Below are 13,695 nucleotides of genomic sequence, written 5' to 3'. Positions count from 1 at the left end.
GTCCAGTAAGTTATCTCTAAACTTAGAACACTCACCGAGAATCACCATTTTGTCATCCTCAGATCCTACAGACCAGAAATCTAGACAGGTGGCCAAGATGATCTGTCTGCCCACAACACCAAGGCTGAGAGCTAGAATGGTCAGGAGTCTCTCTCTCTCACACATATTTGGTGCCTGAGCTGGGACTGTTTAGTGGCTAAAATTTCACCAGTTAACCTATGCTTGTTGTTTCAACAGTTTGGAATCTTTACACTGTGGTGTCCTTAAACTGGCCAGATACCTTGACAGCAGCACTGGACTCTGAGAGAGAGAGAGAGAGAGAGAGAGAGAGAGAGAGAGAGAGAGAGAGAGAGAGAGAGAGAGAGAGAGAGAGAGAGAGAGAGAGCGCGCCAATGAGGAAGCAGTGTACTTCATATGAGTTATTCCTGGAAGTGACCTAACATCCCTTGTGATATATTTCATTGATGGAAACGTAAGCCTGCCCAGATATGAAGAAAGGGTACATAGATGTGACTTCTTAATGAAGAAAGTTTCAAAACTTATGCAGTAAGTCTTAAAACTGTCACAGTTCACTTTCTGGTCACATACTGCATTATTCCCATATGCAAAACAAATTCATTCCCTCCCAAGAGCTTCCATAAAAATATCATCAGGCTCAGGCCTAGCATCTGGGATGTTGTCATCTAAATCCTACTCAGGTGCAGATGGAGCCCCTGGGGGCAGTCCTCAGTCCTTGAGAATATTCTTTCAGGTCTGAAAGCCTCTGAGAAAACTAAATAAGTCATCATTCACCATAGCATTGAATGGTGAAACGATCGATGGGTAACTGCAACAAATATTTGCTTTAGGTGATGGGGGACAGTGTAGGCACAGATAGACTCTAAGAGGTATATCCAGCCTGTGGCCCGTGGGCTGCATGCATCTCAGGACAGCTGTGAATCTGGCCCAACTCACTTGTACAGAACAATGTCGTCACCCGGTGTCAAAAGGTGGGATACTCCTGAATACACTAACCCTGAAATCTGGGCCTGGCTTGTGGTACTATTCTCTGCTCTGGCATTGATGTGGCTGCATGGGAATGGTTCTTCAGTTACTTGCCATGCGTGAATTGACAGCCTACTCTATTAGACACAGGCTGTTGTCAAGAAGGACTGAATCTCACACATGTGAGGCATTTTAAAAGTCTACTTTCAAGACTGTAGCAAGCAGCTTTAGAAACACCCTCAGAGCTGCTTCTTTTATGACTGCCTTTTGTGATCCTCTCCTCTTGAAGACATGTGATAGTACACACCCCTGGAATTCCAACACTGGAGAGGTGGATATAAGAGGATCAGGAGTTCAAGATCACCCTTGGCTACATCACGAGTTCAAGATCAACCAAGGTTTCATGATACTTTGTCTCAAAATCTGGAACTAAAACAAACCACCAACTAAAAATTCCCTCTTCTGTAGAGTTGCTCAAAACTGACAACTTCCTACTAATAACCAGACAGCAGAAACAATAATCAAGCAGAAGCAAAGCAAGGACATTGAATCTTTGAGGGAAAGCTGACATTTGTTAAGGCAGAACACAAGCTATGACCACTGGAGCCTGCATCTGGCTTTCACGAAGACCAGTCTTGTCATGTTAGGCAAACTGCAGCTTACCCTCAAACCCTTCACATCTTCCTTGTCTGGGATTTAAAGACACTGAGGAAGCAATCTGTCTGGACCAGAGAAACCCCAGTTCTGGCTGCTGCTTCTCCCAAGGTGAGTCCTCTGGTCACAGGCAGTGTGCAGGCTCTGCAGCATTGTTGCACTTAAGCACACTCCAAGAGTACCTGTTGGCCTGGGTCCCACATCTGCTTTACAGATCAACATTCTCATGCAAAATTACCATATAGAAAGATCCAGATCAGAGCAAAATTGAGAAAGGCTGTCCAGGAACACACTTCTGTCTGTCTTAGTTGACAGAGGGCACAGTAGCTTATTTTTGAAATTAATAAAATACATAATATATGATTGTCCTTATATAGCTTGTTTAGTTTGCATTTTTAGCTAATGAAGTTTCTCCTTTTTTTCTTTCTATTTAATATTCATCAACATGTGTTCGGGACATGGGTCTCACATTTCAGTATGAAACAACAATAATAGTTTGACTCAGGTGACTGTCATACAAACCCAGAATTGAATTTCAGCTATGGCATTTTAAATTTTAGTAGGCAAAAAAATCAAGATCTTTTATTTAATTGTTGTTTGACTAATTTAAAATTATACAAAGGAAAGTAATATGAAATGTGTAAACCTCTTTGGTGGGGAGTGGAAATAGACAACCCTAAATAGGAGTTAAAATCAGAAGGAAGCGTGTTGTGGTTAAGGAAGAACACTGGCTGGTCTCCAGTCCTGCAGTTTGATGGGGCTTCCTCTGTAGGTGAATGGAAGAAAATTGAGCCTTCAAGAACACCCATTGACTGGGAAACAACTGCACACCTACTATTAAAATTCAAGAAGATCCTCAGACTGTCATGGAGCATGAATTTGTGTGTGTGTGTGTGTGTGTGTGTGTGTGTGTGTGTGTGTGTGTGTGTGTGTGTTTCCTCAAGGGCATTCACTTCTTTCAGTGCAGAACAGGGAGTTTCCCTATAGTGATGATAATCTTGCAGCCTCTTTTTCAGCACATGACTTAACTGTAACCTTAAGCTTCTTACTGTCTTTTGGAAAACCTCTCCAAATTGCATATTTGTCATTTCTTTTTAGTTCTCTTTCACCTGTTTGTGGTAGAATATTATTTTAACATGTGTGACTTTTGTTTATGCAGCATTTGTTTAACTCTGTGAAGCTGTGTTACTGTGCCTATCTAAAATACCTGGTGGCCCTAATAAAGATCTGAGCAGCCAATAGTGAGGCAGGAGCAAGGATAGGTGGGGCTGGCAGGCAGGGTGTATAAATAAAAATGAGACACAAAGAGGAAGAGCAGCAAGAGAACAAGGAGAGGAGGACATCAGGGGCCAGCCAGCCAGTTATCCAGCCAGCCAATCAGTCATCCAGCCAGCCACACAGCAATCCATGGAGAATGAGTAAGATTTATAGAAGTAAATGAACAAGAAAAGTCCAGAGGCAAAAGACTGAAGGCATAACTATGTAATCACTCACATATGGATATTAGGAATGCCAGCATAAAATCCACACCACCAGGTAAACTAGAAAACAAGAAGGATCCTACAAGAGAAATACATGGTCCCCCCCAAAACGGGAAAAGGGACAAGAACTCCTGAGCAAATTGGGAGCATGAGGGGAGAAAAGAGGGAGGTAGGAAAAAAAGAAGGGAAGAAGAGGAGGGGGAAGAACAAGAGGGGTCAGGAAGACTGAGTCAGGGGATGAATAGAGGAGAATAAGAGAAGAGATACGTTGGTAGAGGGAGCCACTATAGGTTTAAAGAGAAATCTGGCACTATGGAAATGTTCAGAGATCCACAAAGATGATCCCAACTAAGAATCTAGGCAGTAGTGGACAGGCACCATTGATGCCCTTCCCCATTAAAGAGATTGATGACTGCCGCGGACCGCTCTGGCGGAGAGTATCAGACCGCGGGAGCTCAGGGTCGAAGGTATCAGGAGAGGTCAGGATACGGCGCAGGAAATGACAGACAGACACCAAGAGTCTTAGTGAACTGCTGTAATTTTACTGAAGTTTAAACTTCTCTTATATAGTGATAGAAACAAGGAACAAGGATAGAAAAAATACAATTCATGTTACAGCTGAATCATGATTTTTTAGAATTTGAACATCTCAGCGAAAAGTTTCCAGCCCCAAATCAGACATAGCATAAGTTTATCTATTAATACACAGACATAGCATAAGTTTATCTATTAATACAATTATTTGTGGCTTTGCGGTTGGTCATGAACTGGCTGCTCGATGAATCATGTCTAGCATATCTTTAGAGACAAGTGTCAACTTCCTCTTTCTACATGGATAGTTTTAGCTCCCCTCTGATGTACTTAGCAATGTGTTCTTTAAAGGAATCATATCTGCGATACAAGGCTTCCCACAACTGCTTGCATAAGCAAGCATGCCAGTATCTTAAGACTGTCATCATATTTTCTAAAATGGCTCGTCTCTCCTTTTCATTATAAATACACCATGGTCTCCTGCTTCTACGTAACCATTCCATGAAGTTTAATGAATTCCAAAGAACTCTCTTGCCTTTATGGTTGACCCATCTGTAACCCCGCTCATCATAGCCTCCCGTATATAATAGGGGCTCTAAATAGTTTCCTTGCTCCGGCACCCATCGTGGCGCCGTCCACCATCTCCCCTTAATCAGATACTGAGTATATCCTCCGGGAAGTGTTCTATAAGGAGTTCCCTTCGTTTCACAACATTAAGAAAATCTCCCAGAGTTTGATTACTAGTCTTATTGTATCCAGCTTCTGTATAAACAGCCTGGATAAATGGAGGTGCCTCGAGCAGTGGGTTATTCATCTCAGGGCTGGTGGCATTGCCAGCTTCCTTTTTAGAATCTGGGTTAGCCTGTGCTTGGGAAACAGATAGCAAAGTGATTAAACAGATTACGCAGAAAAGCATAAAGAAAACAGAACATATTGCTCGCCAGCGCAGGGATCTTCTGGAGGCTCTCATGGATCGGGCTTCTCTCCAGGAGACTGCCTGGGGCTCCGCTTCGAGAAGCTCTGACCCCATCCCTTCAGGCAGTTCCCCCCAGTAGAGCGGCATTCTGCTACAGTTACACAGGGGTCACCGCTGTGGGTGTAGCAGTTCCTCCTTTTTTATTTTTAAAACGGAGCTCGAAGATATCCTGTTGCACTGTTTTGAGCGACTTGAAAAGACATGAGATAAGAGGAGGAAACAGAAAAATTACTATAAGGAAAAGCAAGACAAGGATGCCAAGAAATATAAAGTATTGTAGCCAATCTAAAGGATTAAGAGCCTTTACATTAGACTGTAGGCTGGAGGCTAGTTGTTGAAGCCCCCCTAACTGTAGATGCGACTGACTCATGGCTGAGATATCCTTTTGTAATGAGTCAATATCATGGGAAATGCTACTGCTTGTCCAAACTCCCTGCAGATGTGCTTTCACTTTTTCCCAAGGTTCAGAGGTATTGTAAGGCAGAGGTGTGACACAAATAGACTTAAAATTGCCATGACAGCGAACTGAAAGCGTATTTTTAAGATTGCTCATTTCCTGACCAAGTGCAACCACCACTTCCTCCAAAGCATTTAATTTTGATTCCAATTTCTTATCAATTAATTCCTGCTGAATTAAAGCAAGAGAAACATTGCGATTGAGGTTATTAACAAACTGTGCAGTTTGAATTGTCTCAACCAATGCCGTGGTGGCAACAGTAAAAGTAGTTAAAATTGATATTAAAGCAGCAATGCCAAGAACAAGAGCAGCAACAAAACGTTTTGGCCTAATAAGGGCATTAAAGTCCTCTAAAACTTGTAAAGCAGCATTATCATACCAAGGCTCTTCACCAAGCTCTACTGGCAACAAAACATAAGAAGGGCGTCGAACGATTATAACTGTATCCAAATCCTTTGATTCCGCTGAAGAAATGCAATTAGTCAATTTACAGGAATGGCAAGTAACCGAGTAAGAATTTCCGGGCTCTTGGGAAATATTAACAGAAGCCTGCTGCGCAAGAAGCATGGCATAGGGATAGGATAAACATGCACGCAAACCATAAGCTAAAGACTTCTTTTCACCAGGTTTCTTTTCCAAGAACATATTGGCTGCGGCCACTAACCGAAATAGGTCAGACTGCCGCCTTGTGATATTTCCTTGTTCGATGAACCAGGTAGGTTCTACTATCCCAGGTGAAAACCAACTTCTAAGAGGCTCTCCAAGGCCATCATAAGTATAATTATGAAATTTTTCCTTATTTTGTGTAATATAATTTTCATAAATCTTATTGGAGCCATTATTAGAATTAGAATAATCCCATACTAATAAATTTTCATCAGTCAAATTAACTGGAGCATACCAAGTAGCCGCATGAGGAAAGGCACATTGTAACCATGTTGGATTATTGGTTAATGCTGCATCCCAAAACTTATCCTTATCCCTGTATTTTTCAATACACTGTACTTCAGGACTTGTTTGCCTATTTACAAAGACTTCTTTATATAAAGGATCACCCAAAGTCTGCATCTGAACCTCCCATATCCATCTTTTACCTGAGGAATCACCGAGTTGTGCCCTATCAGGAGAATCTGTAAGAAAGGTCCTATAGCGCGTAGTAAAGCAGCCATGAGGAGCCTTTCCCTGAAGAGTCAGGCAGACCGGTAACGAATCTGCTCTGCCCTCAAAATTTATAAAGGAGGATGTGCTGGGGCGGAGCTCTGAATTCTGAGCACCGCCTATTCTTAGTGAATCATTTGTTAACACTTTAATGTGTTGTGGGTCCATCCAGCCTACGGGCTGGATGATGGGAGGATCTGGAACATAAGCCCAATAGGAAACCCCCTCTGTGGGTAGAGGGGTAGCAGAGAGGAGAGAAAGAAAGGCCAAGAAATAACATGCAGGCGTCGGGGGTTTCCCCAATTCAATTAAAAGTTCTTTAGCATGTCGCGTCAGCGAGCGAACTTGAGTCCAGGTCATTGGCTTTCCCCGGCTGACTCTCAGTCTCTTCATTTGCAGAATCAGCTGCTTCTGCTGCTTCCGTTGCCTCCGCTTCTGCTTCCTTTTCTTTCGGGGCAGGTCTGATGAGTCGGTCCGGAACCCAAATGGGGGACTCGGCATCCTGGGGAAAGATACAAGCATACCCTCGTCCCGCCGTTATGAGTATATCTGGCCCTTTCCAGGTCCCGGTTAAAAGATCTTTCCATAATACTTTGGGCAATGGGCTTTTAATAATTTCTCTATCCCAATGGGATAGGGCAGCAGAAATTCCTTGGCTATTTAAATTCAAATGATTAATGACAAACAGGGAATGTGACAAAACATGATGAGGAGTAAAATACACATTGCTGGATCTCTGCAACCTTTCTATTTGAATTTTAAGAACCTGATGAGTCCTTTCTATAATTGCCTGTCCTTGAGGATTGTAGGGAATTCCTGTAACATGTTTAATGCCCCATTGTTGGCAAAAGGAAGCAAAAGCCTTAGAGGTGTATGCAGGGCCGTTGTCCGTTTTAACTTGTGAAGGAAATCCCATTATATGAAAACATTGAGACAAATGTTGCACAACATCTTTAACTGCTTCCCCAGTTCTAGCTGAGGCATGAGTAAAGTGAGAAAAGGTATCTACAGTTACATGAAGAAAGGACAATTTTCCAAAAGAGGTTACATGAGTTACATCCATCTGCCATATTACATTTGGCTTAAGTCCCCGGGGGTTTACCCCCATTTTTGGTACTGAATGGGGTGCAGGACATTGGCCGCAAGATTTCACTATTTGTCTGGCCTGTTCTCTACTTAAATGAAACATTTTTCTAAGTGCGTTAGCATTCTGATGATGAAGAGCATGATTTTCTTGTGCTTCAGTAATGTTCCAGACCTGAGGTGTTAAGGTCATAGTCAATAAATCTGCCATATGATTCCCATGTGACAAGGGACCAGGCAGCTTAGTATGTCCTCTTATATGTCCCACAAATATTTTATGCATTCTTTTTTGAAGAAGTTCTTGCAAATTTTGCAATAAAATTAAAATGGGGGATTTCCCGGACAAGGTGGCAGTCTCTATAGCAGGAAAGAGATTAACCACATATTTGGAATCTGAGTATAAATTAAAAGATTGGGAAATCTTAGTCAGAGCTAAAATTACTGCCCTAATTTCTGCCTGCTGTGCAGAACCGCGTAGCCCGTCTTGCACCCAATAACCATAATCTGGGGCATAGACCGCAGCCCTTCCCGTGGAGGAACCATCTGTAAAAACATTTGGGGCCGTAATCAGAGGCTCATGAGAAAAACAAGTGGGGAAAATAAATTCCACATTTTTTGAAAATTCAATGAGAGGATGCCTGGGGTAATGATATTTTATTTGTCCAATATATCCTTGAAGAGCCAAAACCCAATCCTCATTATTTTGTATTAAGAAATCTACTTGTCCTTTGTTATAAGGAGTAACAATTTCCATAGGTTCTGACCCAAACAATTCTTTGGATCTATTCCTACCTTTAATGATTAATAAAGAGCACATATATGGATAATCAGCAACCATCTTTGTTTGTGTATGCGGTAAATGCAACCATTCTAATATCCCATCTTGCCATAAGCAAGCGGTGGGTGTATAACTAGTGGAAAAGATCAATAATTTCCAGATTTTATTATAATCTAGCTGTTTAACTCTTGCATTAGACAAGGCCTGTTCAACAATTTGTAAAGCTGCAAGAGCTTCAGGAGTTAATGTTCGTATTGATTTCGGATTAGAATCCCCATGCAAAATAGAATATAACGGACTCAAGGTTCCTGTGGTTATTTTTAAATAAGGGCGTAGCCAATTAATGTCCCCTAATAATTTTTGGAAATCATTTAGAGTTTTTAGCCTATCTTTCCTTAGGGATATTTTTTGTGAAACTATAAAATCTTCATGAATTACCTGTCCCAGGTAATTGAGTGGTTTATTTTTCTGTATTTTATCAGGAGCAATTACAAGTCCATTACTAGTTAATGCTTGGATCATATCTTTTAATAAGAATTCCAAAACTTCCCCTTTTGGATAAGCCAACAGAATATCATCCATATAATGTATAATATATGCCTCCTTATATACTTTTCTAACTGTTTCTAAGGCTCTTGCTACAAATTTTTGACATAAGGTAGGAGAATTTTTCATTCCTTGAGGCAAAGTGACCCATTGATATCTTTTAAAAGGCCTTTTAAAATTTACTGATGGCACACTAAAAGCAAAATATTCACTATCTTCTGGGTGCAACTTTATAGTGAAGAAACAATCTTGTAGATCTATCACATAAGTAGGCCAGCCATTAGGTACTGCAACTGGAGATGGCAATCCTGGTTGCAGTGCTCCCATATCCTTCATAACAGCATTTACTGCTCTAAGGTCCTGCAATAGCCTCCATTTCCCTGATTTCTTTTTTATAACAAACACTGGTGTGTTCCAAGGGCTATTGGACTCCACTAAGTGCCCTTTTTCTAATTGATCCTGAACTAGCTGCTCAAGAGCTTGCACTTTTTCTTCTGTTAGGGGCCACTGACTTACCCATAGGGGGTCTTGAGTCAGCCATTGTATTTTATCTGCACAAAGATTTTCTTCAGTGACCCCTATGAAAAATGCTGGTACCTTAATTCCTCTGCAGATACCAATTTTAGATCCATAGAATCTAATAAATCTCTTCCCCACAACGTAAATGGGAGTGAGGGCAAAACATAGGGCTGAATTATCCCCTTCTTTCCTTCATGAGTCCATTTCAATTGTCTAGTGCTTTGCATTACACCAGAGGCAGATCCTAATCCTAAAAGGGATGAACCTGTTTTCTTGATTGGCCAAGCATTAGGCCAATCTGAGGCACAGATACATGTTCTGTCTGCCCCAGTGTCCATAAGACCCCTGAAGGCTTTCCCTTCTATAGTAATCGTCTTAAAGGGTCTTTGACTTAGGTCTTGAATCATGAATGCTCCCTCACTGGAACCAAACTGTCCTTGTCCTCTCCCTTCCTGGAGGACCGGATTTGGTAAATGAATATAAGGTATCAATAATAACTGAGCTATTCTCTGTCCTTTATGCAACTGAATTGTTTCAGACAATGGTTTCACCATCACCTTAATAGTATTCTCTGTGTCAGAGTCTATTACTCCAGGAATTACTTCAAAGTTTTTCTTGATGTTAGAACTTCTACCCAGTATTAATCCTGTCGTTTGAGGCAGTAGAGTCCCTTTAGTATGGGTATTTATTATAGAAACTCCATCCCATCTGGACAGAATTATATCTTCCTTACAGATGAGGTCCAGCCCTGCACTTCCTGGAGTAGCTCTAGGCAAATCATGTATTGTAAATTCTGGAGCATCAGGGTTAAGAGAGCTTTCTTTAAATTCCTCCTCTCCCTTTGCTGTGGGGCTAGGAGATCGCCCCTCTACCAGTTTTTTGTCTCTTTTTCTTCTTCCTCGCTAAGAGGGGTTCCATCTTTCCGGAACTTAGATTTGCACTCACTTTTCCAATGTTTTCCTTTCCTACATCTAGGACACAAACCTGGGGTTCCTTTTTGTCCTTTATGCCTATCATTCTTTGGACAATTTTTCTGGATATGTCCTTCCATTCCACAGGAAAAGCAAGTAAGTGGGGAGGAAGGTCTTTTACCCCCTCCATATGTCTGTTTCACATATGAGCTGAACTTTTGTCCTTTCATGGCTGCAGCATAGGCCATTCCTTGCACTACTGCTGGTGAGGCGTCCTGACATGCTTTTATATAATCTTGCAGGTTACCAGTTTTTCTGATTGGTCTAATTAAATCCTGACATAGAGCATTGGCATTTTCCCAAGCTAATTGTTTGAGGAGAATATCAGTGCCCTCAGAAGGAGGCATCATTCTATTAATAGCCTCCTCTAACCGGGCTATAAACTCCTGATAAGTTTCTTCTGTTCCCTGCTTTATATTAGCCAATGCTCCTCCCTTGGTTCCTGAAGGAGGAATCCGCCTCCATGCTTGAACAGCATTAGTAGTTATTATTTGCAAAATATCTCGAGGTATTTTAGTCTGAGACTGAGGGGTGGCATATTCTCCTGTGCCCATAAGCATGGCCATTGTGGGCTTGGGGCCTCGTTTTTTGATGGAGTCTACAATGGTCTCTTTGCATCTGTCCTCATATTCAGTTCTCCAGAGAATATAATCTCCAGGAGAGAGTGTGGCCTTAGCAGTCTGTAGCCAGTCATAGGGAGTTAGCCAAGAACTGGCCACCATTTCTACGATCTGCAAGGTAAAAGGTGCAGATGGTCCAGACATCTTTACAGCCTGTTGCAGCTCTTTAAGAGTTTTAAGGGGCAAAGGTTCCCACATAGGTTCCTCGTCCCAAACTTCTGTGACCGGGAATATACCAAAGGTAGTATCTCCGGTTCTCCTTGCTTCAGCCATAGCCCCTTGAAATCCCATAGGGACCAAGGGAGGGTATTTTCGAGGCTTTGGGACTGGTTTTTTCTCTTTTACCATTGTAATATAGGAGGGAGGAGGGTCAGTATGATCTCTAAAATCATCTTCCCAATCCTCCTTTGCCATCTCATCATCTAAATAGACATCATCATCATCATTCTCAGGAGACGATTCTTTACGTCTGCAGTGTTTTCCCGTTTGTAATGGTTTTAATTCTTCCGAGGTACCTTCCTCGAAAGCCACCTCAGCATATACCGGTTCCTCAGTCTCAGAAGCTGTTTCTCGACAAAGGCCCTGAAAAGGGGTGCCTTCAGTCAATATTTCTCTAATATGCAACCATAAAGGGAAGGCTTGAGGAGGCAGGGTCTTTTCTCCATTTTCCTGTACATATTTTCGCATTTCTCGACCAAGTTTTTTCCATTCTCCTAAGGTCAAGGACCCCTCATTCAAGAACCAAGGGCTTATCTTTTGAATAAACATAGCAAAGTGCTCTAAATCTTTCTTAGAAGTATGAAGTCCTGAATTGAGCAACATTCTATGTAACATGGTAACCAGCATGCTCTCATTTTTAGTCAGCGTATGCCCCATGATTATTTCCTGTTTTTCAAGATTACTCACGCTTAACCGGTCAGCCTTTACCGGCGGGACTGCAGCTCCCTGGTGAGATCCGTTCCTTGACCACTAAAAAGGAAAGAAAAGAAAGATTACCTGTCCTTCAAGTCCCTGTTCGGGCGCCAGCTGCCGCGGACCGCTCTGGCGGAGAGTATCAGACCGCGGGAGCTCAGGGTCGAAGGTATCAGGAGAGGTCAGGATACGGCGCAGGAAATGACAGACAGACACCAAGAGTCTTAGTGAACTGCTGTAATTTTACTGAAGTTTAAACTTCTCTTATATAGTGATAGAAACAAGGAACAAGGATAGAAAAAATACAATTCATGTTACAGCTGAATCATGATTTTTTAGAATTTGAACATCTCAGCGAAAAGTTTCCAGCCCCAAATCAGACATAGCATAAGTTTATCTATTAATACACAGACATAGCATAAGTTTATCTATTAATACAATTATTTGTGGCTTTGCGGTTGGTCATGAACTGGCTGCTCGATGAATCATGTCTAGCATATCTTTAGAGACAAGTGTCAACTTCCTCTTTCTACATGGATAGTTTTAGCTCCCCTCTGATGTACTTAGCAATGTGTTCTTTAAAGGAATCATATCTGCGATACAAGGCTTCCCACAACTGCTTGCATAAGCAAGCATGCCAGTATCTTAAGACTGTCATCATATTTTCTAAAATGGCTCGTCTCTCCTTTTCATTATAAATACACCATGGTCTCCTGCTTCTACGTAACCATTCCATGAAGTTTAATGAATTCCAAAGAACTCTCTTGCCTTTATGGTTGACCCATCTGTAACCCCGCTCATCATAGCCTCCCGTATATAATAGGGGCTCTAAATAGTTTCCTTGCTCCGGCACCCATCGTGGCGCCGTCCACCATCTCCCCTTAATCAGATACTGAGTATATCCTCCGGGAAGTGTTCTATAAGGAGTTCCCTTCGTTTCACAACATTAAGAAAATCTCCCAGAGTTTGATTACTAGTCTTATTGTATCCAGCTTCTGTATAAACAGCCTGGATAAATGGAGGTGCCTCGAGCAGTGGGTTATTCATCTCAGGGCTGGTGGCATTGCCAGCTTCCTTTTTAGAATCTGGGTTAGCCTGTGCTTGGGAAACAGATAGCAAAGTGATTAAACAGATTACGCAGAAAAGCATAAAGAAAACAGAACATATTGCTCGCCAGCGCAGGGATCTTCTGGAGGCTCTCATGGATCGGGCTTCTCTCCAGGAGACTGCCTGGGGCTCCGCTTCGAGAAGCTCTGACCCCATCCCTTCAGGCAGTTCCCCCCAGTAGAGCGGCATTCTGCTACAGTTACACAGGGGTCACCGCTGTGGGTGTAGCAGATGACGACCTTAATTGCCATCCTAGGGCCTCCATCCAGTAGCTGATGGAAGCAGAAGCCGGCACGCACAGCTAAGCACTGAGCCATACTCCTGGAATCCAGTTGTAGAGAGGGAGGATGGGCAAGCAAAGGAGTCAAGACCATGCTGGAGAAACTTACAGAAACAGCTGACATGACCTAATGAGAGTCGAAAAGCTAGGGAGCCATCATTGGACTGAACCAAGGCCTTTGAATGTGGGTGTCAGTTAGGAGACCTGGACAGGCTATGGAACCTGTAACAGTGGTACCAGTATTTATCCTAGCACACAAATGAATCTTGGGAGCCCATTCCTTATGGAGGGATACTATTTCACCCCAGATACATGGAGGAGGGCCTAGTCTCTCCCCCAAGTGATGTGATAGAATTTGATGATCCCCCATGGAGGGCCTCACTATCCTTGGGGAGCAGGTGGGGGTGGGTTGGTGGTGTTGGTAGGGGCCATGGGAGGATGGAAGGGAGAGGAAAGGGGGTATTGATATGTAAAATGTTTGCTTCTAAATAAAGAAAAGTTGTCTAGAAACAAGCCAAGCTAATGCCAGGCATTCATAACTAAGAATAAATATCTGTGTATGATTTACTTGGGAGCTGGGTAGTGCCCCACCAAAAAAGACAAAAGAACAAAAAGAATAAAAAGCATTTAACATTACA

General features: G+C 42.3%; 2 protein-coding genes across 3 annotated transcripts; both read right to left on the bottom strand.

Annotated features, from left to right (window-relative positions):
• Window positions 1-3,639: 3,639 nt before the first annotated feature.
• On the bottom strand, window positions 3,640-13,016 carry LOC121140890 (endogenous retrovirus group K member 25 Env polyprotein-like). Of its 2 annotated transcripts, none has more exons than XM_040747464.1 (2): window positions 11,755-13,016; window positions 3,640-6,743 (listed from the first exon to the last, which is right to left on the bottom strand). In XM_040747464.1, the coding sequence occupies exon 2, from the start codon at window positions 6,740-6,742 to the stop codon at window positions 4,724-4,726; it is 2,019 nt and encodes a 672-aa protein (XP_040603398.1). In that variant the 5' UTR covers window position 6,743; window positions 11,755-13,016; the 3' UTR covers window positions 3,640-4,723. The 2 variants fall into 2 exon arrangements, with proteins under 2 accessions (XP_040603398.1, XP_040603399.1); XM_040747465.1 differs by lacking the exon at window positions 11,755-13,016 and adding an exon at window positions 11,665-11,729.
• LOC121140988 (endogenous retrovirus group K member 8 Gag polyprotein-like) lies at window positions 10,036-12,966 on the bottom strand. The gene is made up of 2 exons (XM_040747881.1): window positions 12,613-12,966; window positions 10,036-11,727 (listed from the first exon to the last, which is right to left on the bottom strand). Exons 1-2 carry the CDS (start codon window positions 12,964-12,966, stop codon window positions 10,036-10,038), a joined length of 2,046 nt encoding a protein of 681 aa, XP_040603815.1.
• Window positions 13,017-13,695: the final 679 nt, after the last annotated feature.

This window comes from Mesocricetus auratus, unplaced genomic scaffold, assembly GCF_017639785.1.
Source record: "Mesocricetus auratus isolate SY011 unplaced genomic scaffold, BCM_Maur_2.0 Super-Scaffold_100006, whole genome shotgun sequence".
Lineage (NCBI taxonomy): Eukaryota > Metazoa > Chordata > Mammalia > Rodentia > Cricetidae > Mesocricetus > Mesocricetus auratus.
This window is presented reverse-complemented; position numbering and strand designations above follow the sequence as displayed.

Bases quoted from the DNA above. Each gene is read 5' to 3' on its own strand.
- LOC121140890 (XM_040747464.1), bottom strand. From the start codon at position 6,742: ATGCCGAGTCCCCCATTTGGGTTCCGGACCGACTCATCAGACCTGCCC.
- LOC121140988 (XM_040747881.1), bottom strand. From the start codon at position 12,966: ATGCCGCTCTACTGGGGGGAACTGCCTGAAGGGATGGGGTCAGAGCTT. The intron at 11,728-12,612 runs GTGAAACGAAGG...TTTCCTTTTTAG, and splicing joins TGGGAGATTTTCTTAATGTT to TGGTCAAGGAACGGATCTCA.